General features: G+C 41.8%; 1 protein-coding gene across 4 annotated transcripts in view; it reads left to right on the top strand.

Annotated features, from left to right (window-relative positions):
- GMPS (guanine monophosphate synthase) overlaps positions 1–24,043 on the top strand; it is a 93,594-nt gene that overhangs the window by 30,951 nt on the left and 38,600 nt on the right. For 2 of the 4 annotated variants that reach the window (XM_068280855.1, XM_068280857.1), the window contains exons 2-5: positions 10,503–10,543; positions 12,890–13,068; positions 13,507–13,621; positions 18,960–19,057. In XM_068280855.1, coding sequence (XP_068136956.1) covers positions 10,503–10,543; positions 12,890–13,068; positions 13,507–13,621; positions 18,960–19,057 — 433 coding nt within the window. Of the gene's footprint in view, positions 1–10,090; positions 10,146–10,502; positions 10,544–12,889; positions 13,069–13,506; positions 13,622–18,959; positions 19,058–24,043 lie in introns of those variants that run through there. The other 2 variants (XM_068280856.1, XM_068280859.1) reach the window with 2 other exon arrangements.

Genomic DNA, 24,043 nt, shown 5'->3' with positions numbered 1-24,043 from the left:
GCTCTCCAGGCCATGCTATATCTAAAGGAAGATGAGACACCTTCATCTGGATGTTTTCCTGAATAATTCCGGTGATTTCTTCAGTTCAAATAAGAGGGAAGCATATCTAGACACTTATCTCTCAGGAATTATATTATAGAGTCTAGACAAGTTGTAGAGTAATTGAAACTCATTATGGGGATGTTAATTTTTCAAGTCCTTTGGCTGAAAGTATAAATTGTTGTTGAAGTGGTGTGTTCTTTACAGTTGATTGTTGCAGTTTGATATGGCCTTTTTGTGAACTAGTTTTGAGTACATGTACGGTGGCCATATGCTCATTGATTTTCTCTTTTGATTCCTTCCAGATTCGATTCATCTGCTGAGAATTGATTTTCCAAAATGTTAGATCGATGGAATTTTTATCGATTTTTTTTTTTTTTTTTTTTTGGCTAAAATCGATCAAAAGTATAGATCGGACAGTACGGAGATTTTAAAATAATCAGGGGCGATGCAAGAGCATTGACAGATCGATGGCTTATAGCTTTGCACTGCATTGAACAGAGCAACTCAGCAGTTCGATCGATTTTCAATAGATTTCCTGCTGGAATCTTTTGGAAATTGATGTGCAGTGTGTGGTAGGAATTGATTCCTTCCGAATCGATTATTTTAAGAAGGGAATCAATTGTTTTCGAACATTGAGTGGCCAGCTTAAGTGATTTGTGTTTGTTTGGGTTTTTTTTTGCTTCTTCAAGGACCACTGTAAGAAATAATTTGGCATTCTGCTAGTGCTGTAGAGTAGCGTGAAATACTTTGGGCATGATTCACAACGGTTTTTCACCTGTTTTCACCTTATCTATGTTACATTTTTAAGATCTCAAACCGCAAAAATATAACATAATTAAGGTAAGAAAAGTAATATTAAAATGAAGTTAATCAGGAACAACTTACTTTGAGTGATTATTTTGCTTGTAAATCTGCTGAAAGGTTATTTTTATTAATTGGGTGATAAGTCATGTTTGAGAAGTTTGTTGAATAGAGCCTTTGTGTCAAAAAATGCAAAGAAATGCTACTTTTCCATATCTGAATGTTCCCCACCTGTCATGGCTGCAGATGGGGACAGAAGAATCCACTCCTCATTGGACTCTCCCACCTGACAAGAAGTGCTTATACTTCACTGCTGTAGCTGCCAGATCAGCAGCTGTGTGCGGAGAAGTAATGGCTGCTACAACTGTACTGCCTAACAGTATCAATAAAAATAGAAAGCATTGATTTTCAACTCATGTAAACTGAATTTAAAGCTCTTCCACAAGCTTGAGTTTTTAATAAATGTTGTGTGGTATTTATAATAACTTGAAGCAGGGCCAGGACACGGTCCACCACCAACTGAGGCTGAGCTTCCCAAGTTTGCCCCCCCTTTCCCGAGCCACAGCCAGACAATATATGATTCAGCAGCAGCATGAAGATACATAACTCCTCAAAAACAGTGCCTACACACTGTTTTATAGTAACATTTACAGCGCAGAGGTGACTGCCTGTAGTGTCTGTGGTTTGAAACGCCACAGCGCCCAACCTGACCTGCACTCAGAGGCTGGAGGTTCCTCAGCCTCTGTCTCGGCCCGGCCCTAATTTAAAGTGCAGTTTGAGGGCTGAAACCCACTAGAACGATTTTCTGAGCGTTTAGGGAGTGATTCAAACCGCTAGTGATTTTCCCTAAACACTCAGCTAATGTTAATGGATGGGCCAATTTCCACTGGAGCGATTGCGATTATTAAATCGCAAAGCGTAGAACATGCAGCATTTTTAGCGGTTAGCGTTTCTGCAATGTAAAGTACTGTATATAAATGCTGGCCTAATCGCTCATCAAAACCAACACAGAGCGATTTTGCTAGCGTTTTGAAGTTACTGCACACTGTAAAAAAATTTAAAGGACCAATCAGAATTAAAAACGCTAATCACTACACAATCGCTGACAAAAAGCCGACACTTTTTAAAAACGCTACTGCAATCGCTCATGAAATGGCTTATACAAAATGCTAGCGATTGCGATTAGCGATAGCGTTTTGTAGTGGGTTCCAGGCCTTACACTTTGCATGTAAACCATTTTTGCAATATTCATGTTTTTACTGCCTGGCTGTCTAAGTTTGCAATGAAGATCTCCTATGCTTTTGTCAGATGCAGCTTGGCTGAATTAAACATCAGTCTAAGCTCTCAAGTCTCCTCCCTATTCCGCCGTAATGCAAAGTAGGTACTGCAATGGATGACCAGCCACATTTGTGTTCTGTGTACATAGAGCTGACCCTGCCCACCACTTTCCTGTGCTTCACAGAAGGGAGCAGAGGAAGGGGGTGGGTATGGGCAGATGTACCTGTGCACATAAACTCCAACTGTACCGGCTGTTTTGTGACTTGTGCACAGATCTGTGGTTCATGTGATTGCCCGTTCCAAAGGGAATGTCTCTAAAAGGACTGCATCAAATATCAAATATTAAAATTGGGTGAATAATTGCATAATACTTTTCACTGAACTTTTATTGCATCGTGAAAATGTGTGCTTATACTGAATTTGATGCCAGCAATGTGTTTAAAGTGTAACCGAGCAGATGCGATGCAGCAGATCAGGGGTTTCTAACATTGTCAGATCTGACAAGATTAGCTGCATGCTTGTTTCAGGAGTGATTCAGACACTGCTACAGCCAAATAGATCAGCAGGCCGGCCAGGCAACTGGTATTTTTTAAAAGGAAAAAAATATGGCTGCCTCCATATTCTTCTCACTTTAGTTGTCCTTTAAAAAGGGGGGGGGGGGGAGTGGCATGGGTTGAAAAGATAGAAATAGTGGTGTAGTGCTATTTTCCAAAAGCGGTGCATTATTTTTCTCACAAGCTTTTAGACCCTAAAAATCATACTGCTAGATCTGCGGCAGCCCTGCACATTTCACACCTCCGATGGATCCAGCTTGTGATTACTGCTCTGAGCCGCAGATTTCGAATCCCAAGCCTTACTCAGGGTTCCCGCTAAGGACGTTAAAGGAGTTATCAGCAAAATACTGCTGCCCCTTAAATACTTACCCGGGGCTTCCTTTAGCCCCTTGCAGCCGCTGTCAATCAAGTGCAAGTTTTCCGCAGTGTACTGCGCAGGCAGAATGTCCTCGAGATCGGCCTCTGCATCGGTTGGGACCCCCGGGCCGGCGGCTGCGAGCGGAGCTGCGGCGTGGGAAATGTCTGCTGCAAGGGGCTGGAGGAAGGTAAGTATATATAAGGGGGCAGCAGCATTTGGCTGATGACTCCTTTAAGGTAAACCAACCTTTGTCTTGGTGTGTTGTCTGCTTTGAAGATTTGTTAACGATACGCCAGTTTCCCAACAATTAACACCTTAAGTCATGTAGCTTGGATGATTAACATCTTCATAATGAATTTCAATTAGGCCTAATAGTCTGCTTGAAGTTAGTGAAATGTCTGTGCTTATATAAATGTCAGAGATGAACAAGCCACTGGGATTAGTGTTAAAATCTAGAGCACAAAAAATGTCCAGTTAAGGTATACCTGAGATAAAGAATAGATAAGGATTTATACTTCAAGCTGGGAACACACTAGGCAGAAATGCTAGCGTTTTATGTGTATGTTATTCAATGGGCCGCATTAAAAAAGCATGAGTTTAATAATATGCGATTTAAAAAAAACGCTGGTTTTGTTGCATATTTTCCAAAAATGCACATAATGAAAATGAAAGTCAAAATAAAGCATGCAATATGCGCATGCAAACACATTAAAATGCACGCAAAATGACAAGAAAAGGTATGTGCGGGGAAAAACCTCAAAACGCGAATGCACAAAAAGCGCACTTATACCGCAAAAACTCACATGACGGAAAACGCAACCTTTACACACTACAGCTGGCCATACACTGGCTCGATTTGCCGCCATGTCGACAGCAGATTCGATCACTGGATCGAATCTGCTGCCAATCGTTTGTAGTCCGTCTGCTTGATTGCTGTCCTCCCGATCCCTGTCGTTCTCCTGCAATGTGGTAAATTTCCCGACTGGCTCATGAGCATGTGCAGTCCCGACCGCCTGCACCCCCTGATCGTGCTTCCAGAGCTGGGAGGGTTCTGTGCATGCACAATTCAGAGAGTGTAACTGCGACTGTGCAGAACACTTCCGGTCACGGGAGTGTGGATGGGGGGAGGGGCACATGCAGCAAAGACCGCGTATGCACACTGGCCCACAACCCAGCTGGATTGCGGACTGTATCCTGGGAAGGGGGGGATTTGGGTGTTTTTTGTTTTCCAACCTAATCATAGCATGCCCCAGATGATGGATACCATCTGCCAGACGTTGACCAGTATATCATTCAGTTACTAACAAAAGTCCCACAGATGGGATGGAGTTAAAACTCCTAACAGGTTTCGCATTAGGAAGTTTTTTCTGTAGCAAAAACATAAGATTCTCAAATAGTTATATTACAGTATAGAACGGAAAATAGGTGAACAGCAAATAACATCATGAAAACCGGTTAACCTGTCACAAATAGAGACCAAGTAATGACATTGAAGCTCAATGGTAAGCGCAAGAGAGCAATACAAGTGGAAGGACTCGATTTTCTAAAGATTCAGGTGAAGTTCAGTGAAGTGATTCCTCCATAGTTAAACATATCACCCATGGGTGCTAGATAACATCAAACTTATCAACTGAATTACTCAGTCTGGCCAACATAGCCTCAATTCATATAAGCAGATCTTTAGGATTTTCATATGGATAGATAACAGAAGAAAACATGTTTAGGGTAACTACTATTATCAAATATTCCTGCTTTGAGATATAGCTGTGTATTCACAGGAATGGATCCACTACAAGGTCCCTAAAATCTCGCACAGCAAGGTCATAGACAGAAAAAGCCCTTTTGTCCTTATTCTTCTTCTTCTTATTATTATTATTCAGGTGCTTTATACTTTGTTTCCAAATTGTAAAGATGATCTATGCAGCCTTAAAAATGTCAAATTATCTTACCTAGTTAGAATAATGAAAGATGTATGAATCCTATACTAACTACTTTTGGTCACTGGATGAAAAAAGTAACATCGAAGAATGAAGGTGCCTGGAATGGAAACAAGCACTGTGTACAATTTCCAGCATTATTCCAACCATTAGTTGTCTGGCTACAGTGTTAGCCCAGATAACTTGGTGTGTCTCAGAAGGAGGCCATTGTAACTGCTGTGCTGCAGAGATAAGACAATCATGTCACCTCTGAAATGGCAGAATGTCTACGTAAGGAAAATAGGCCCTATTAAGTTAAACTATATCCCCAGCCACAGATCTGCTTATACAGACTAGCCCCCCCTCCCTCTCCTCTGAATTTTCTTGGGCTGTTTCACGTCAGTCCGTTTGTTCCGTTCAGAATGCAAGACTGTGCAGGAGGCGATAATTCCAGATATAGATCACCGACCGAATCAGTTGAAGCCTATTAGGATGGACAGTGTATATTCTCATCGGGCTGGTCGCCGCATACATTTCTTTGTTCCCTCACCTGTCTTCTGTCACCTTGGTTCGACCGCCACTCAGTCCACTGCAGGGTAGAAGCTCCAGTATTCAGACTGGAGCCAAGGCAGAAATATGGAGCTTCCCATTGGATTACAACAGACCAATGGGAATCCTCTCTGCCCCGGAGAGGATTCTCATTGGATGACAGTGGTTGACTGAGAATCCTTCCTGATGGAGTGATGCTTCCCATTGGTCTGCTGCAATCCACTTGGGAGCCCCATATGCTTCTGTCATGGCACTGATCTGTATACCCAGGGCTGTGGAATCTGTACAAAAATCATCTGACTTCTACACTTTATGAAACCACCGACTCCAACTCTGAGTCCAGGTACCCAAAAGGGCTCTGTCTCCTTAGCCTAATACTTACCAGGGCTGTGGATTTGGCACAAAAATCATTCGACTCCTCAGTTTATGAAAACCACCCCTGATCCTAGGTTCTCAACACATGGTGCACATAGCCTGGGGGAGTACTTTAGTTGGACTAAGGGGGTACTTGATCTTGTCATAATTAATCTGTTATGTTAAGTTTTGAGATGATAAAAATGATAAACTATATAAATTAACCTGAATAAGTTTTTATAATTAAGAACATCAAGGGATGTTTAAAAAGCACGTATACACAATTATGAAATACTCTTAAAGTGAACCCAAAGGGGAATGGTGCAGTAAAATAAATATACTTACTGGAAGCAGTGTTCCTCCCTGAGAGGATTGAGCTGCTACTCGATGTCCCACGTCGCTCCGCTCATCCACTGGCAACTTGTTTCACTTTTGTAAAAATAAACAAAAATGGGGTCACACAGCTTTGTGCTTTCCTCCAAGAGCATAGACAGGAGGGAAAGGGGCGGGTGAAATGTGGGAAGAGCCAGTTGGATAAGGGGCGTTACCAGGGCTGTGGAGTCGGTACAAAAATCATCCGACTCCTCAGTTTATAAAAACCATCATTGACTCCAACTCCTTAGTCTAATATGGTGTTACCAGGGCGGTGGATTTGGTAAAAAAAAAATCATCCGACTCCTCAGTTTATGAAACCACTGACTGACTCCAAGTACCCAAAATTGCTTTGACACCACAACCCTGAGCATTACACAGGAGTGCCTCTCCTGATGAGGACGCCCCTTCTCTAAGATTGCCAACAAGTTCTGTGTCGCTAAAATCTGGGGAGCTCTGGCATGCAGGGGTCACAGAGAACCGCGCTTAAGGGACACAGGCATGTCCTTTAGATGGGAACATGCCTCTGTGTCACATTTGTGCCCATTGTATCTGTCTCAGGTACACATTAGGCAATATGTATGCATCATCCCATACTTGGGTTGATGTTAATCACAACGGGGTACTTGGCCAACACAGTCTTTAAATAAATGAGTACATGCTGTAATAATGTTGAGAAACAATGTTCTAAGTAGTACTTTAAATTTCTTCTTGGATTACATGTTCACTATATTTGCTTTCCTTGGTCTATGTGAAAATGTAGGTTCCCCAGAAACAGCTATTATGCTTCCAAAGCTACCACACGCTAGATTAAACTTTGCTGAGACGACTGTTAAAGACCGCCCGGGTGAGAATCTAGTGTGTGTACAGGAGACCCCTGACGTTACCTAAAGGTTGACCATGCATCTTTAGGGATGCTAGAGTTATCCCAGAGCACATTGCTCTACCCACTTACCCTGCCCGCTGAAATCCACTCCGTCGTGCACTGCTCGTCATTCCTCCACCCCGTTGCAGGCTAACGACATGTCTGTATGGGCTTGGCCCATCGAACTGTCACCTGAGGGATGGAGTCCTAAACCCTGCTGGGCCACAGTCCTCATATATTTGTACAAGGCTTTACTGTTATATGTAGTGTTGTGGAGTCTGTACAAAAATCACCCGACTCCTAGGTTTATGAAACCTTCGACTCCAGGTACCAAAAATTGGTCCGACTTCATGACTCAGACTTCTTAGTCTAATACTTACCAGAGCCGTGGAGTTGGTATAAAAGTCACCCGACTCCTAGATTTATGAAACCACTGACTCCAGGTACCCAAATTTGCTCGGACTCCACAGCCCTGGTTATATGTACAGAGCTGATTTTCCAGGGATTGAATGATTGCTATGGACATCAAGAGCAAATGCTTTCCAAACATGGAGACTGGAGCTGCAGCCAAGAAGAGGTGGTGTAGGTTAAGACTAATGGCCATTAATCATGTCCTCAATATCAAATGACATGATGATGGTGGTTGACCAATGGGAGCAGCTTAGTGAGTAAGAATGGGACAGACACAATGTACGGTATAACTTTTCCTGAAGTCTCTTGCCATACAAACATATAAAAATAACACACAAAAAGTTTTTAGAGAGCAAAGAAAAGGGACATTGAAGTCAGACATGGAGCGATTATAAGATTGCAAAATGTATATCTTGCCATGTTGGCTTTACTTCACTGGATTTGGACACAAGATCCCGTTAAATATATTCAGCATCTTTTTTTTTATAAATAGACATAAAAGCATGTGTCAGTATTCAGTTTTTTTATGATTTTTTTTTTCTGAGCATGATTCCCTACATACAGCAAACTATGTAAGCCTCACATGAAAGGGTTGCAATACCGAATTGGGCACCTATTACCTACATGTTATATAGATGGCCACACACCATACAATTTTTTAAATATCTGTTCAATTCAAGAATAGCAATCAATTTTTCTGACCGTGACAATTCAAAAATCTGACCAATGTACCACACACCTACGGTATGTTAAATTTTTCCCCAATCATGAATAAAATAATTGAAAGCTCAGAAAAAGTTGATTGGAACTGTACATAAAGTAATTGACAATCCATCACACATCATACAATTCTTGAAAAAGTTGGTGTGAAATTTCCAACATGTCCAACCTCCCCAAAAAAAAAAAAAAATGAAAATCCGATCGGATTTATCGATCGAAAACAAAAGCTCTCGATTTTTCGGGACAACCGATAGTAATTATCGAATTGGCAAAAAATGTGGTTCTTTTAAGTGTATGGTGTGTGGCTACCTTAAGACAACTTCTGCCTTAGATTGTCATGGCCATTTAATATTACCTAAACAATAAACATGTCAAATTAAACTACTAAATTGCGACATCTGGTTCATCTCATTGCCATCATTTGCACTCACAGGTGATTAATGCTGTAAAACTAGACTTTTTGACTGTATTTAATACAGATCTTACTGGTCTAAGAGGTGGATACTGTGAAAGGGCTTTCCAGCCATGGGTCCCAAGCCCTATGATATTTTTTTGGCACAACCCCTGTTTTTATGTTATATTTTCCAAGGAAAGATTGCTATTCATGAGCTTTCTGTTATAATTTATTTTGAAACAAACCTGTAGGGAAAAGTTATGAGATAATGAATAATTGTATGTTTAGTACAGCTAAAAAATAGAACATTAGTAACAAAGAAAAGAGTCTCATACTGTTTTTCAGTACAGGAAGAGTTAAAAAAATAATAATAAAAACCTTCAGTTATCTATGCAAATGAGTTTCTCTGAGCTATTCGACATTGAATAAAGTCCTGTTTTCTGAAGCACTTAAAGGTACCCTGGACACAGAAAATACACGGAATCTGGACTTTACCTGGGGGCTCCCTCCAGCATCCCGCAGCCTGTGAGGTCCCATCGGTGTTCTCTGGGTCCCCTCTGTGGTCCCGCTGGCAGCTCTGTTAACCCTGCGACTTCGGCCGAAGTCGAGTGTGCTCCCGGAAAGGCCGAGCATGCACGACTTCAGCTGAAGTGGCCGAGTTAATGGAGCCACAAGTGGGACCACAGAGGGCGCCCAGAAGACGATAAGGCACCTTGCAGGCTATGGGAGGCTGGAGGGAGCCCCAGGTAAGTCCAGATCCCATTTATTTTCTGTGTTCAGGGTCCCTTTAACCACTTAACGACCAGCCAACGCCGATAGGCGGCGGCTGGTCGTTTGTGGATTTCCATGGAAACGTTCCATGTCAGTTCACGGCGGAGGGCTCCGTAAACAGCCTGCGAGCCGCGATAAATGTAAACACGCGGGGAAATAATGCCCTGTGTTTACATCGTACGGCACTGCTGTCACAGCAGCGCTGTAAAGGAGATCAGCGATCCCCGGCCTCTGATTGGCCGGGGACCACCGGCATCTGATAGGCTGAAGCGTAGAGGCTGAAGAGCCCACGCAGCACAGATCAATCAAAACTCGCCTGGTCCTTATGTGGTTAAACAGCTAAGAAACAGAGACAGCTTGAGATAAGATTTTACTGCAGGAAAGTTCAAAGGGTCATTAGCTCTGCTTTGTTTTACAGACAGTTTTGTTTTAACCTGCAAATGTGACAGAATGATGCAATGTTATTAAAAAAAAGCTATATAACTGAAAATAAAAATGAGACTTTTATTTGCGTCTAATGTTCTCTTCATTATCCTTACTCATTATATCATACGTTTTTTTTCTGCTTCAGGTTTGCTTTGAACAAAGCAGTCCATGTTGTAGTTTAGCAGTGAATGGTTGTAATGCTTACTGCCTTGTAAGAGTCACATTTCTGAAGAAGGTGATCTTGTGATTTTCAGCTTTTAGGGATCGGAAGGCGAGAGATAATGAGATTAGAACATGAATGCTGATTTTCTGCTTTCACGTGGTTACAAACATGGTACTCTCATATGTACTCTTCTCCCTTTAGCCTGTTTTAATTGAATTAGAACACAGTAGGGCTGTAGCTGGCCTACCACTAGTTATTTCCTCATCAGCACATAGGCTACAGAGACAACCTCATTGGTTATCTCTGCAGTTGTGGCCTTCTCATTGATGACCTTGTGTGTCTTGTGTTCCCATGTCTGCATTTATAAATGCTATCACTCTCACTGCACATCCATCCTCTGGAGTAGCATCATCAAGCTGTGTATAGGACTGCAGCCCTCCACCTGACTGGCTATTTGTTATCGTTCTACTACTTTATAATTACTCCAGCTGCCCGAACATCATTTCTTTTGCTTTACCAATCCTGCAGCTAATATAATGGAATTCTTCTGGGCGACCAGAATGGATCAGGTAAATTGTGCATGTGTATCATGAAAGAATTTACTATATATAGTTAGATGTATGTTTATATTGGTATTGTGTAGATCGTATGTACATAGTAAGATAATGGCTGTCCAGTCTGGCAATTCCCTAAAGCTACGTACCCACCGGAAGATGGACCGGGGTATCCAAGGCAATGCAACAAACGAGCATTACCAGAGCTATCTTCCCAAATAGTGTACCATGAAAATGATTGACTGATGCGATTGAGCTTTTAAACAATCACGGTAATTTGCGCAAAAGTCAATGGACATCAGAATGATCACTTGTCCATTGATCCCAGCCGTTCAGTTAGAATGACCATCACAAGGAGTTTGGAGTGTTTTAAATATATTTCTAACAAATTTTCAATAAACAATGTTACCCCATATTGTGAAAATGATCGTTCATTGTAAAAAAAAAAATAATAATTGCAAAATGCAAGTCGTGGGTGCGCACCTTAAGCCAGTCCAAAACCCTCCAAGTGCTTTATATCCGGTAGAATGGCTATCAGATTGGTTTAGCTGACCAATCTAAAGCCTCATCTACACGGTCCAATTTTCCATCAGATAGATGGATCTATTATGGTGGCCATACACGGTACAATAAAAACGTTCAATTTTCCCATTTATTCGATCTAAATGATCGAATTGAATGAAAGTTGAACATATTTTTTTTTTCGATCAAGAAATTCGAACAATTATCCCGTTTTTTCTGGAAAAATGATCGGACATGCTGGAAAAATCTTTATATTCGATCTAATGGGATAATCGAACTAAATTATCTAATTGAAAAATTGTACAATGTATGGCCACCACTAGATAGATCTAATAAAAAATTGCATTGTGTGTAGACTTCCAAATTGTTTCAGATGGATTTTGCTTTAATAAGTACCCAAAATCTATTGCAAAATCTAACGCAATCTGATTGGACCGGTTGGAAATGATCTAATAGATCCATCTAATAGATCCGATCTGACGGAAAATTGTGCCGTCTAGATGAGGCTTAACTCTTATGTGTGAATATCTTAAGCTGGGTTTACACGTGAGATAAAAGACCTTGGAAAATGAAAGATCACAGACCAAATTTACCACCTCCCTTTAGTATGAGAGTACCTACACAGTCTATTCATCAGATAAAAAAATCTTTGCAAACTGAGGAATGAATGAATGAAGATTTGAAAGACTGATTATTCTAAAGATGCTGTACACATGCAAAAGATCAGTTCCTGCAAAAGACCTAAAAAATGCTTTCCTAGTCAATTTACGTTCTTATTTTTCCTGCTTGCGTTTGCACTCAAAAATGTGGAGATCTCCAACACACCTTTCCTAAAGGAGTTATCAGGCAATCTAAAGAAAATAAGTGCTACTTACCAGGGGGCTTCCTCCAGCCCCAAGCTCCCAGCATGTCCCTCGCCGCAGCTCTCCCTTCAGCCGTTCGCCGCAGCTCCCTCCCAATCCCCAGCGATGACGTCAGGTCGGCCTGCGCGAGCGGCGCTGTCAATCACCGCCACGTGGGCCAGAGCAGACTGCGCAGGTGCAGTAGTTCTGCACCTGCGCAATCAGCTCCGGCCCACCACCGCTGTGTATATAAATGAAATACACAATTCTAAGTAACGCTTATAACTGCATTAACCCTTTAACTGCCACCAACATACTAGGTACGTTGTGGCAATTAAATGCTTTTGACGTCATCGCTGAGGACCGGGAGCGAGCTGCGGCGAACTGCTGAAGGGAGAGCTGCGGCGAGGGACATGCTGGGAGCTTGGGGCTGGAAGAAGCCCCGGGTAAGAAGCACTTATTTTCTTTAGATTGCCTGATAACTCCTTTAATGCTGGGAATACACAATGAGATTTTTCAGCAGATTCACTCTCCAAACGATTTTCAGATCAATTTCCATTCACTTCTGTGAGAAAATTGATCAGAAAATTCAGAAATCAGATCGGACCTGTCGGAAATTATCTATCGAGCCATCTATCTGCCAAAAAAAACGTTGTGTATTCCCAGCATAATGGACAGTCATGAATCTGAAAGCTTGAGTGAGAAATCTTTTTGTCTATATCTTTTGAGGTCTTTTTGTGAACTTTTTGACAAAGATTATCTGCAGATTTATCTTTGATCTTTCATTTCTGAAAGACTTTTACCTTGTGTGTACCCAGCTTTAGTATTCACAATCTGTTGGCCTTCATACTACATGGCAGTGGTAAAATTGGCCAGTCATCTGCAGATAAAAATTGGATGTGTGTATGGACCTTTAGTAGTGCTACAAGAGCTCTCTTGTAAGGGAAACATTTGATGTGCGAGATATTCATGTACACCTGTATATTTTATCTTACAGCTGGGCAAAACTGGAACAGACGCAAAAGATGGACAGCGTCATGAAGGTGCTGTGGTAATTTTAGATGCTGGAGCACAATATGGGAAAGTCATTGACCGACGTGTTAGAGAGTTCTTTGTGCAGTCTGAAATCTATCCCTTGGAAACACCAGCCTTTGCTATAAGAGAACAAGGGTTCCGGTAAGAGCTTGTTGTTCTTTGTAATCTCTCCCATTGTGCTAATATTTTTATATTGTTGTGTTTCATTGAGGTTAGTCATTCCCACATCCTTGAGAAATCTGCTTTGTGTTAATGTCTTTGGTGGAGGATTGCCTTTCTATGATGTTCTTTTTCCACCTTGGGGGATTCTTACTTCAGCCTTGAGCCTATCCTTCTGGATAACATTTGTGTATAGTTTCTGTATTGCCACTCAGTGGTGAGATTCTAGCTATGGTACATGTTGTTGTGAGAGTTTGTAGATATGTTGCAGTTCCAGAATAATGCGATCTTTGTGAGAGAGAATCTACATGGTGGGTCGTGCCATGAGATTTTATTTACTGTTCTACAAGCCAGAAGGCTGAGGGATTTTATTCCATGTGTTGTGTTATAAAACTGCTATTTTAATTTTGTATTTTTCAGAGCAATTATTATATCAGGAGGACCAAATTCTGTATATGCAGAAGATGCACCATGGTTCGATTCTGCCATATTCACTATTGGGAAGCCAGTGCTTGGGATCTGCTATGGCATGCAGGTATGTTATAGGTAAACCTATCTACCTAGCACATACTAGTGCTTTATATACTGTAGCAAAGGGGAAAATGCATTTGTGTTAAAACACAGTCCACTCAATTTAGGAGGCCGTACACATTTAAAATGCCACCCAATGTGGCAAACAGACCAATCCCTATCTGATCTGAAGGTGATCGGTTCCCCCCCATACACTGCACATAGATTTGCAATAGATTACACAAATGAAATCTATAGAACTTCAGTATCGCACTGTTTGCTCCATTGTAGTGCTATGGACCGTCGGTCTACCGATGCTTCTGGTATATCGACAGCCCCTAGCGTTACACTGTATAGAAGTAATGTGGCTCAGTTTTTTGCTGTGAATCCGTCAAACTTGCTATTGGTTGTGGCTCATTGCACTATAGCTTTCTGGCAGAATCGATCAGTGTGATTGAATCTGCTGGTAAAAATAGATGTGTGTATGGCCTGCTTTAACTCTAACTGCAAGGATTTGCAGAAAATATTATTTTAAAGGGACCCAGAGCCGATGGCTAAAATGAAAATCTGTACTTATTTGGGGGTTACTCCAGCCCCGCATCCTTTGGGTCTCGCTGGCGGCCCAGTTACGGTGGCGACTACAGCTGAAGTTGTGTGCTACTGCGCATGCGCCCGCATCTGGCTCGATCACGCGCGCATTGCCTTAATCCTCCAGCACATGAGGGGTTCTTGAATGACTACTGCGCATGCGGTTTATGGTAGCAGGTGCACGTGATCAAGACGGGCCACGCTTGTGCAGCTGTGCACAACTTCGGCTGAAGTCCCCGCACTAATGGGGCCGCCAACGAGACCCGAAGGACGCTGAGGGACCTTGCAGGCTATGGGAGGTTGGAGGAAGACCCAGATAAAGGCAGATTTTAATTTTAGTCCTCTGCTCAGAGTCCCTTTTAACTTGCTTGTTTATGTGCATGTAATACGCAGCCATTCTGCAGTCCTGACTGAGACTACTGGGAACTACCGGGAAAAAAGTGCCTGCATTTGCAGCTTGTTAATTAACTTGTGCAATTGTTAAAATGACTAGTCAAGGCTGCTTTTCAATAATATACTTCGGCAGCAAAGTAGGAATTAATGGGCAGTCTGTACTCCAAAGTACTGTTGCCATGATTACAGAGAAGGAAGTCTGAGTTTAATATTAGTTATGTAAATTATTAACTAACTGCAAACTGCAATTAAATGAGTTAAAATAACATTTAATTACAAAAATACTTTTGCAGCAATGATCAACATTTATGGCATTTTCATAATCAAAATGGAATCTCAATTGTTTGCTTATGCTGCTGAAAAATTGTAGATCTGTAATCCAAAATTGTACCCTTTGTGTAGCCTAATAGGCCATTTTAATGCAGACTTATTGGGAAAGGGTTAGAACGGACTGTGTGGTTATAATTTGGAAAGTCTATGCTTATCTGCTTTTATTCATGCAAAGCATGTGCAAAATTCTAATTCCATTTTAGAACCACCAGGAGGGTGAGCCTTCCACTTCCTTCCTCTTCCACTCTTAATGTATCACATGTTGCTATCACTACCAAGTCAGCAGATTCAGCCTGAGCAGCGCAAAATCCCATTTGTTCTGCTCATTTTGTATTGCTGGCATAAAGCTTTGGGGGCTGACACTATCAGACTTGCTTAATCTCCTGCACTACAATAAAACCTATTTTAAATAAATGAAATACACAATTCTAAGTAACGCTTATAACTGCATTAACCCTTTAACTGCCAACAACATACTAGGTACGTTGTGGCAATTAAATGCTTTAACTGCCAGCAACATTTTGGCAGTATTCTCTCCCGGGAAGCAGTGAGGAGGGGAGCCGACATCATCCCTTCCTCCACATGGCCCCACTCCTGCCTCCCTGTGTGGCTGGATGTACGGTCAGAGTGTAATTACTTACCCGATCGCTCCACCATGCTGCAGTCTGTCTGCATCTTTAAAGAGACAATGAAGTGGATTTTTGTACCTCCTTTTTATGCTGCAGGCATCTTCAGCAGTAAAATCCTGATTGTTTCACCACATCCCCTAGCAGAACGAGTGTTAATGCCCCAAGAAATGCCCTAAACAGATTCCATGACCCCTCTGGTCGCAGAATGCTTTCAGGAAGAGGCAGAGCTGTGTACAGTAGTTCTGCCTCTTCACCAGTCAATCGCCGCCTCTCCCCGCCCCTCTCTGGCCTCTTTCAGTAATCATCCCGCCCCTCATGCGCACTCCAGAACCTTTGAGACTCCTCGCATAGATAGTCTCACAGCTGCAGAGAGAGAGAAGCTGCGGGATGCACTGTTTGATCCGGTGTACAGTAGCAATGTATGTATTACACAGGGGGGCCACAGTATACATTTATAGGGAAAGAATGGGCTAACAAGATATTTTTAGCAAAATGAGTTATATGTATGCAGCGAGCGCGCACTCATTTCCATACCTGAGCCGCGACCCGGAAGTTGTTACAGGGGTCGCGGCCATTTTGGATACCGAGAAACAAATTTTTATAATGAAAAATAAAGGGGGAAGAAGAAGCTGTGGTACGGAGATAAATCTCCTCTGTCATTAGATCTTTAGGGCGATATATATTTTTTTATTTATTTATTTATTTTTTTTAGAAAATGAAATTGACTTCAGATTCTCTTTAAACTAATCTCTATGAGTGAATACAGGAGCTGCAAGACCGCCACAAGAATGCTTGTTTTATTGAATATCGCAGATCTCTTTCTGTGCTGACTGACCCCCTTCCCCACACAAGTGCAGAGGGAATAGAGCTCAGATATCTCTTGCTTGGAGGGTAGTCTTGCACACATGCTAAATGAATCTCTGCCAATAACAACCACCTCTGTCTAAATTCTAGCATGTGTACAGCTTCCCTCGATGTCTCAGCCAGCAGTCAGCCTGGTGGACTGATTCAGCAGATCACAGGCCGAGAGCATTGTTCTTCCCACTCACCTGGCCCCAGCGCATCGTCACTCCCACACCGCTCCATCTGCCCCCCGCATAGCAACAGAACAGGTCGCAAGGCAGTGACGTGTCTGTACAGCTTTGCCCCTGCAATGCCGCCCAAAGGTTCTGGGCTGCATTCCTCGTACGTGTGTGAGGCTTTAGTGTCATTCCTTCCTGCATTCATAGACTACTGAGACATGTGCTGTCATTAGATTGTACAGAGGAGTACAGCAATGCCCCAGGTTAGATGGGTCAGCATCTTTAGTCAGTGATAACACAAGACAATGATCCCTAAGTACACGGGAAATGATTTTCTGTAAGGGCAAACACTGGTTTTGGTTAAAGAATGTGTTCGCTATACAAGCTGTTTTGTAATAAAGGAACATTCTCCCAAGGCCTAGTTCACACCAGTAAAGAGTAAACTATTGGAGCAAAAGAGAAATCTGTTACTGTGTGGTTTAGCATATTTTATTTTTTGCACAAAGGCTCAGATATTGACGGTGGAAATTGCCAATGAGATGCAAATGATTGAGCTGATGCAGGATTGTGCATATTTATACAGGGAGTGCAGAATTATTAGGCAAATGAGTATTTTGACCACATTATCCTCTTTATGCATGTTTTACTCCAAGCTGTATAGGCTCAAAAGCCTACTACCGATTAAGCATATTAGGTGATGTGCATCTCTGTAATGAGAAGGGGTGTGGTCTAATGACATCAACACCCTATATCAGGTGTGCATAATTATTAGGCAACTTCCTTTCCTTTGGCAAAATGGGTCAAAAGAAGGACTTGACAGGCTCAGAAAAGTCAAAAATAGTGAGATATCTTGCAGAGGGATGCAGCGCTCTTAAAATTGCAAAGCTTCTGAAGCGTGATCATCGAACAATCAAGCGTTTCATTCAAAATAGTCAACAGGGACACAAGAAGCGTGTGGAACAACCAAGGCGCAAAATAACTGCCCATGAACTGAGAAATGTCAAGCGTGCAGCTGCCAAGATGCCACTTGCCACCAGTTTGGCCATATTTCAGAGCTGCAACATCACTGGAGTGCCCAAAAGCACAAGGTGTGCAATATTAAGAAACATGGCCAAGGTAAGAAGGGCTGAAAGACGACCACCACTGAACAAGACACACCAGCTGAAACGTCAAGACTGGGCCAAGAAATATCTCAAGACTGATGAAATGAGAGTGAGTCTTGATGGGCCAGATGGATGGGCCCGTGGCTGGATTGGTAAAGGGCAGAGCTCCAGTCCGACTCAGACGCCAGCAAGGTGGAGGTGGAGTACTGGTTTGGGCTGGTATCATCAAAGATGAGCTTGTGGGGCCTTTTCGGGTTGAGGATGGCGTCAAGCTCAACTCCCAGTCCTACTGCCAGTTTCTGGAAGACACCTTCTTCAAGCAGTGGTACAGGAAGAAGTCTGCATCCTTCAAGAAAAACATGATTTTCATGCAGGACAATGCTCCATCACATGCGTCCATGTACTCCACAGCGTGGCTGGCAAGAAAGGGTATAAAAGAAGAAAAACTAATGACGTAGCCTCCTTGTTCACCAGATCTGAACCCCATTGAGAACCTGTGGTCCTTCAAAAAAAGTAAGATGTACAAGGAGGGAAAACAGTACACCTCTCTGAACAGTGACTGGGAGGCTGTGGTTGCTGCTGCACGCAATGTTGATGGTGAACAGATCAAAACACTGACAGAATCCATGGATGGCAGGCTTTTGAGTGTCCTTGCAAAGAAAGGTGGCTATATTGGTCACTGATTTGTTTTTGTTTTGTTTTTGAATGTCAGAAATGTATATTTGTGAATGTTGAGATGTTATATTGGTTTCACTGGTAAAAATAAATAATTGAAATGGGTATAGATTTGTTTTTTAAGTTGCCTAATAATTATCCACAGTAATAGTCACCTGCACACACAGATATCCCCCTAAAATAGCTCAAACTAAAAACAAACTAAAAACTACTTTCAAAAATATTCAGCTTTGATATTAATGAGTTTTTTGGGTTCATTGAGAACATGGTGGTTCAATAATAAAATTATTCCTCAAAAATACAAATTGCCTAATAATTCTGCACTCCCTGTACAGCTTGAAAACGGACTAATCAAATTCCACCTGGATGTGATTGGTTTAGTCCCTTTTCAAGCTGCAAAAATGTGCATACCAAATTTGCATAATTCTGCATCAATTTAGAATTGGTTGCATGTCATTGGAGATATATGTGTAGATAGATAGATAGATAGATAGATAGATAGATAGATAGATAGATAGATAGATATTACTTGGGTCTGCACATTTTTATTCCAAATTATTTTAATGAAGCTGGTTTTACAATGGATTACATTTTCCTCATTTGACCCTCATTATTTTTTACAGATGATGAATAAGGTGTTTGGAGGAACTGTCCATAAAAAAAATGTGAGAGAAGACGGAGTGTTCAGCATCAGTATTGATAATACATGTTCACTGTTCAGGTAAGAGGCACTTTATTGGCTGGTAGGCCAAACCGGTATATATTGTTGGTAAGGTTAGTAGTAATATAGCATTCTGGCAGTTATTTTTTTTTCAGAACAAACAATTGCAGAAATTGGTGTGAGGTAGGAGGAGATCAAAGAAATCTGCAGGTGGTGACTGCAGCCATGAGATAAAGAGATGCTTGTTACTTGGAAGGAAAGCTATGGCATATTTGGACAAGATACTGCTGGATAGAGATGTCACTTTACCAAGATCAGGATAGTTAGAGCCGTAGTCTGCCCAGTAGTAGCATGTGGCTGTGAAAGTTGGACTATAAATAGGGTCATGCATAGAAAGATGCTTTTGAACTGTGGGTGTGGAGAAATCTACTGAGAGTTCCCTGGACTGCCAGATGATCAAACCACTCAATACGTAAAGAAATAAGGCCAGAGTGTTCACTAGAAGGGCTGATACTACTATGAAAACTTTGACATATAATGAGAAGGCTTCTTACTTTTGGAGAAATACTTAATGCTAGGAAGGCAGAAGAAGAGGGAGACAGAGGCTAAGGTGGAGAGACAGCATATGTGAAGCTATGGACATGCCTATGCAACAGCTGAAGCAGTGATGGTTAGTTCACACTCGGACCGCAAATCACAATTTTGTCTCAATTTTTCCAAAATTTTGCGTTGTGATTCTCATTTAATAGAACAATAATCGCATTCGCCCCCAAAGCGCTTTATGCAAATCGCAAACACTGCAGTGAGAATGATGGGATACATTAGCAGCAGTGCTTTGCTGATCAGTGGCTTTTGTGCTTTTTTTGATTCTCATTTCAGTGAATGAGAATCATGCCGCAATTACATGGAAAATGGTGCATGCAGCGCGTTTGCGATCAGCGCAGATCACAAGCGCTGCTGTGTGAGTAATTCCATAGGATTAATTGTCACAGTGCTTTGATGATCGCCAGCAAAGCAGCCGGAAAGCGATCCAGTGTGAATGGGGTTTTATGATGTTTTCTCTGTCTAGACAGCATCAGTGATCAGAAGAAGGAGGGGGGGGGGGGGGGAGTGATTACTTGAGAACCAGCAAGCTCAGCTGTGACTCAGCCACTCAGTGATGCATTTAAAGTGCAGGATTTTCTAATGGCTGGATAAAACACAATGAAATGTGTTCAGGATAAAAACCAGCATGTGTGCTGTTACTGATTGCTTCTGTTTTCTCAGAAGGTTGGACCATTTATTGCTGTTAGGAATATAGCTACTCACTGTTGCTCCAGATGTTATAAATAAGCCTGTATAAGAGTTATGCAAGGTGATGGACAGAAATAAAGGAGCATGCAGGGCCATCCTTGTGGCTAAATGTCAGATACAAATACATCTGAATGGAAAGAAGGCCATTAGCCATGATTTCCTACAACACGGTGCAATTTGGCATCATGGACTGTGTTGTACACGAACATTGTTTTAGGTTTCCATAGAGACCAGGAAGTCAAGTTCGGGTGCAGGAATACAAATAAAGTTGTGAAACTTTAAGAGTACTTGAGATAGGTTTATCATTTTTTTTGAATTATGAGAAGTCTTTTGACACCCCTAGTTGTTGGGGTTGCACCTCTTGTGCCTGCACTGATCAGCTTTTAAAACAAAGCAAAAAAAAAAAAAAAAAATCAGTTTTCCTATGACTAGAGCTAGTTGGCATTTTGTAGCATAGTGTGGGCTATCTGGTTTCACTGGGTGGCTGAGGTTGTTGAATGCAGCTTCATGGCAAGCTCTGAGCTGCTTAGCAATTTTGTTTCAACAGTTGATTGGTAGGCTAGAGGTGGTTCACCCCTCTACTCCACAGTGAGGGGATGACGGAGGCAATAGGTATTGTTTTATATACAAGTTTTCTGATGGCTGCTTCCATGAGTGCATAGTCGCACAAGTGATTTCTTAGTCAAATGTGACTAATTCCCTTTAACCTTCTCACATCAGTTTTGAGGGAGAAAAGGAACAGCCAGAGGTTCAATGAAGCATGAGTACATCTTGTTTCTGCAGATCAGAGGCTGCTGTGCACTGACATATTTTATATTGTAGTCATTAGATTCCATAAGCATTGACTGTATGGAAAAAATCTGCCCAAACTATAAATCCTCTCAATCGATATTCAGTTGGTTGATGAGGAAAGGCCTTTTTCAAATAAACACTGAGGGCCCTTTCACACAGGGGTGCCTTTAGGCATAGGCAGGACAGGCCATTGCCTGGAGTGCCATTGGTCCAGGGGGCGCCATATTGCTGTATTAACCACTTGAGGACCACAGTCTTTTCGCCCCTTAAGGTCCAGAGCCTTTTTTTCCATTCAGACCACTGCAGCTTTCACGGTTTATTGCTCGGTCATACAACCTACCACCTAAATGAATTTTACCTCCTTTTCTTGTCACTAATGCAGCTTTCTTTTGGTGCTATTTGATTGCTGCTGCAACTTTTACTTTTTATTATATTCATCAAAAAAGACATGAATTTTGTCAAAAAAATGACTTGTTTAACTTTCTGTGCTGACATTTTTTAAAATAAAGTAAAATTTCCTATACATTTGAGCGCGAAAGTTATTCTGCTTTTTTTGATTTAAAAAAAAACAAAACATTCAGTGTATATTTATTGGATTGGGTAAAAGTTATAGCGTTTACAAACTATGGTGCCAAAAGTGAATTTTCCCATTTTCAAGCATCTCTGACTTTTCTGACCCCCTGTCATGTTTCATTAGGTGCTAAAATTCCAGGATAGTATAAATACCCCCCAAATGACCCCATTTTGGAAAGAAGACATCCCAAAGTATTCAGTGAGAGGCATGGTGAGTTCATAGAAGATTTTATTTTTTTGTCACAAGTTAGCGGAAAATGACACTTTGTGACAAAAAAAAAATACAAAAATTTCCATTTCTTCTAACTTGCGACAAAAAAAAATGAAATCTGCCACGGACTCACTATGCTCCTCTCTGAATACCTTGAAGTGTCTACTTTCCAAAATGGGGTCATTTGTGTGGTGTGTTCACTGTCCTGGCATTTTGGGGGGTGCCTAATTGTAAGCACCCCTGTAAAGCCTAAAGATGCTCATTGGACTTTTGGCCCCTTAGCGCAGTTAGGCTGCAAAAAAGTGCCACACATGTGGTATTGCCGTTCTCAGGAGTAGTAGTATAATGTGTTTTGGGGTGTATTTTTACACATACCCATGCTGGGTGGGAGAAATATCTCCGTAAATGACAATTTTTTATTTTTTTTACACACAATTGTCTATTTACAGAGAAATTTCGTCCACTCAGCATGGGTATGTATAAAAATACACCCCAAAACACATTATACTACTTCTCCTGAGTACGGCGATGCCACATGTGTGGCACTTTTTTGCACCCTAACTGCGCTAAGAGGCCCAAAGTCCAATCAGTACCTTTAGGATTTCACAGGTCATTTTGCGACATTTGGTTTCAAGACTACTCCTCACGGTTTAGGGCCCCTAAAATGCCAGGGCAGTATAGGAACCCCACAAATGACCCCATTTTAGAAAGAAGACACCCCAAGGTATTCCGTTAGGAGTATGGTGAGTTCATAGAAGATTTTTTTTTTTTTTTTGTCACAAGTTAGCGGAAATTGATTTTAATTGTGTTTTTTCACAAAGTGTCATTTTCCGCTAACTTGTGACAAAAAATAAAATCTTCTATGAACTCACCATACTCCTAACGGAATACCTTGGGGTGTCTTCTTTGTAAAATGGGGTCATTTGTGGGGTTCCTATACTGCCCTAGTATTTTAGGGGCCCTAAACCGTGAGGAGTAGTCTTGAAACCAAATGTCGCAAAATGACCTGTGAAATCCTAAAGGTACTCATTGGACTTTGGGCCCCTTAGCGCAGTTGGGGTGCAAAAAAGTGTCACATGTGGTATCGCCGTACTCAGAAGTAGTATAATGTGTTTTGTGGTGTATTTTTACATATAACCATGCTGGGTGGGAGAAATATCTCTGTAAATGACACGTTTTTGATTTTTTTGTTAAACACAATTGTCCATTTACAGAGAGATTTCTCCCACCCAGCATGGGTATGTGTAAAAATACACCACAAAACACATTATACTACTTCTCCTGAGTACGGCGATACCACGTGTGGCACTTTTTTGCAGCCGAGGTGCGCTAAGGGGCCCAACGTCCTATTCACAGGTCATTTTGAGGCATTTGTTTTCTAGACTACTCCTTACGGTTTAGGGCCCCTAAAATGCCAGGGCAGTATAGGAACCCCACAAGTGACCCCATTTTAGAAAGAAGACACCCCAAGGTATTCCGTTAGGTATATGGTGAGTTCACAGAAGATTTTATTTTTTGTCACAAGTTGGTGAAAAATGACACTTAGCGGAAATTGATTTTTATTGTTTTTTTCACAAAGTGTCATTTTTCACCAACTTGTGACAAAAAATAAAATCTTCTATGAACTCGTCATACACCTAACAGAATACCTTGGGGTGTCTTTTTTCTAAAATGGGGTCACTTGTGGGGTTCCTATACTGCCCTGGCATTTTACGGGCCCAAAACCGTGAGTAGTCGGGAAACCAAATTTTTAAAAAATGACTGTTCAGGGGTATAAGCATCTGCAAATTTTGATGACAGGTGGTCTATGAGGGGGCAAATTTTGTGGAACCGGTCATAAGCAGGGTGGCCTCTTAGATGACAGGTTGTATTGGGCCTGATCTGATGGATAGGAGTGCTAGGGGGGTGACAGGAGGTGATTGATGGGGTTCTCGGGGGGGGGGGGGGAGTTAGAGGGGAAAATAGATGCAATCAATGCACTGGGGAGGTGATCGGAAGGGGGTCTGAGGGTTTGGCCGAGTGATCAGGAGCCCACACGGGGCAAATTAGGGCCTGATCTGATGGGTAGGTGTGCTAGGGGGTGACAGGAGGTGATTGATGGGTGTCTCAAGGTGTGATTAGAGGGGGGAAATAGATGCAAGCAATGCACTGGCGAGGTGATCAGGGCTGGGGTCTGA

Source organism: Hyperolius riggenbachi, chromosome 4 (assembly GCF_040937935.1).
Source record: "Hyperolius riggenbachi isolate aHypRig1 chromosome 4, aHypRig1.pri, whole genome shotgun sequence".
Lineage (NCBI taxonomy): Eukaryota > Metazoa > Chordata > Amphibia > Anura > Hyperoliidae > Hyperolius > Hyperolius riggenbachi.
This window is presented reverse-complemented; position numbering and strand designations above follow the sequence as displayed.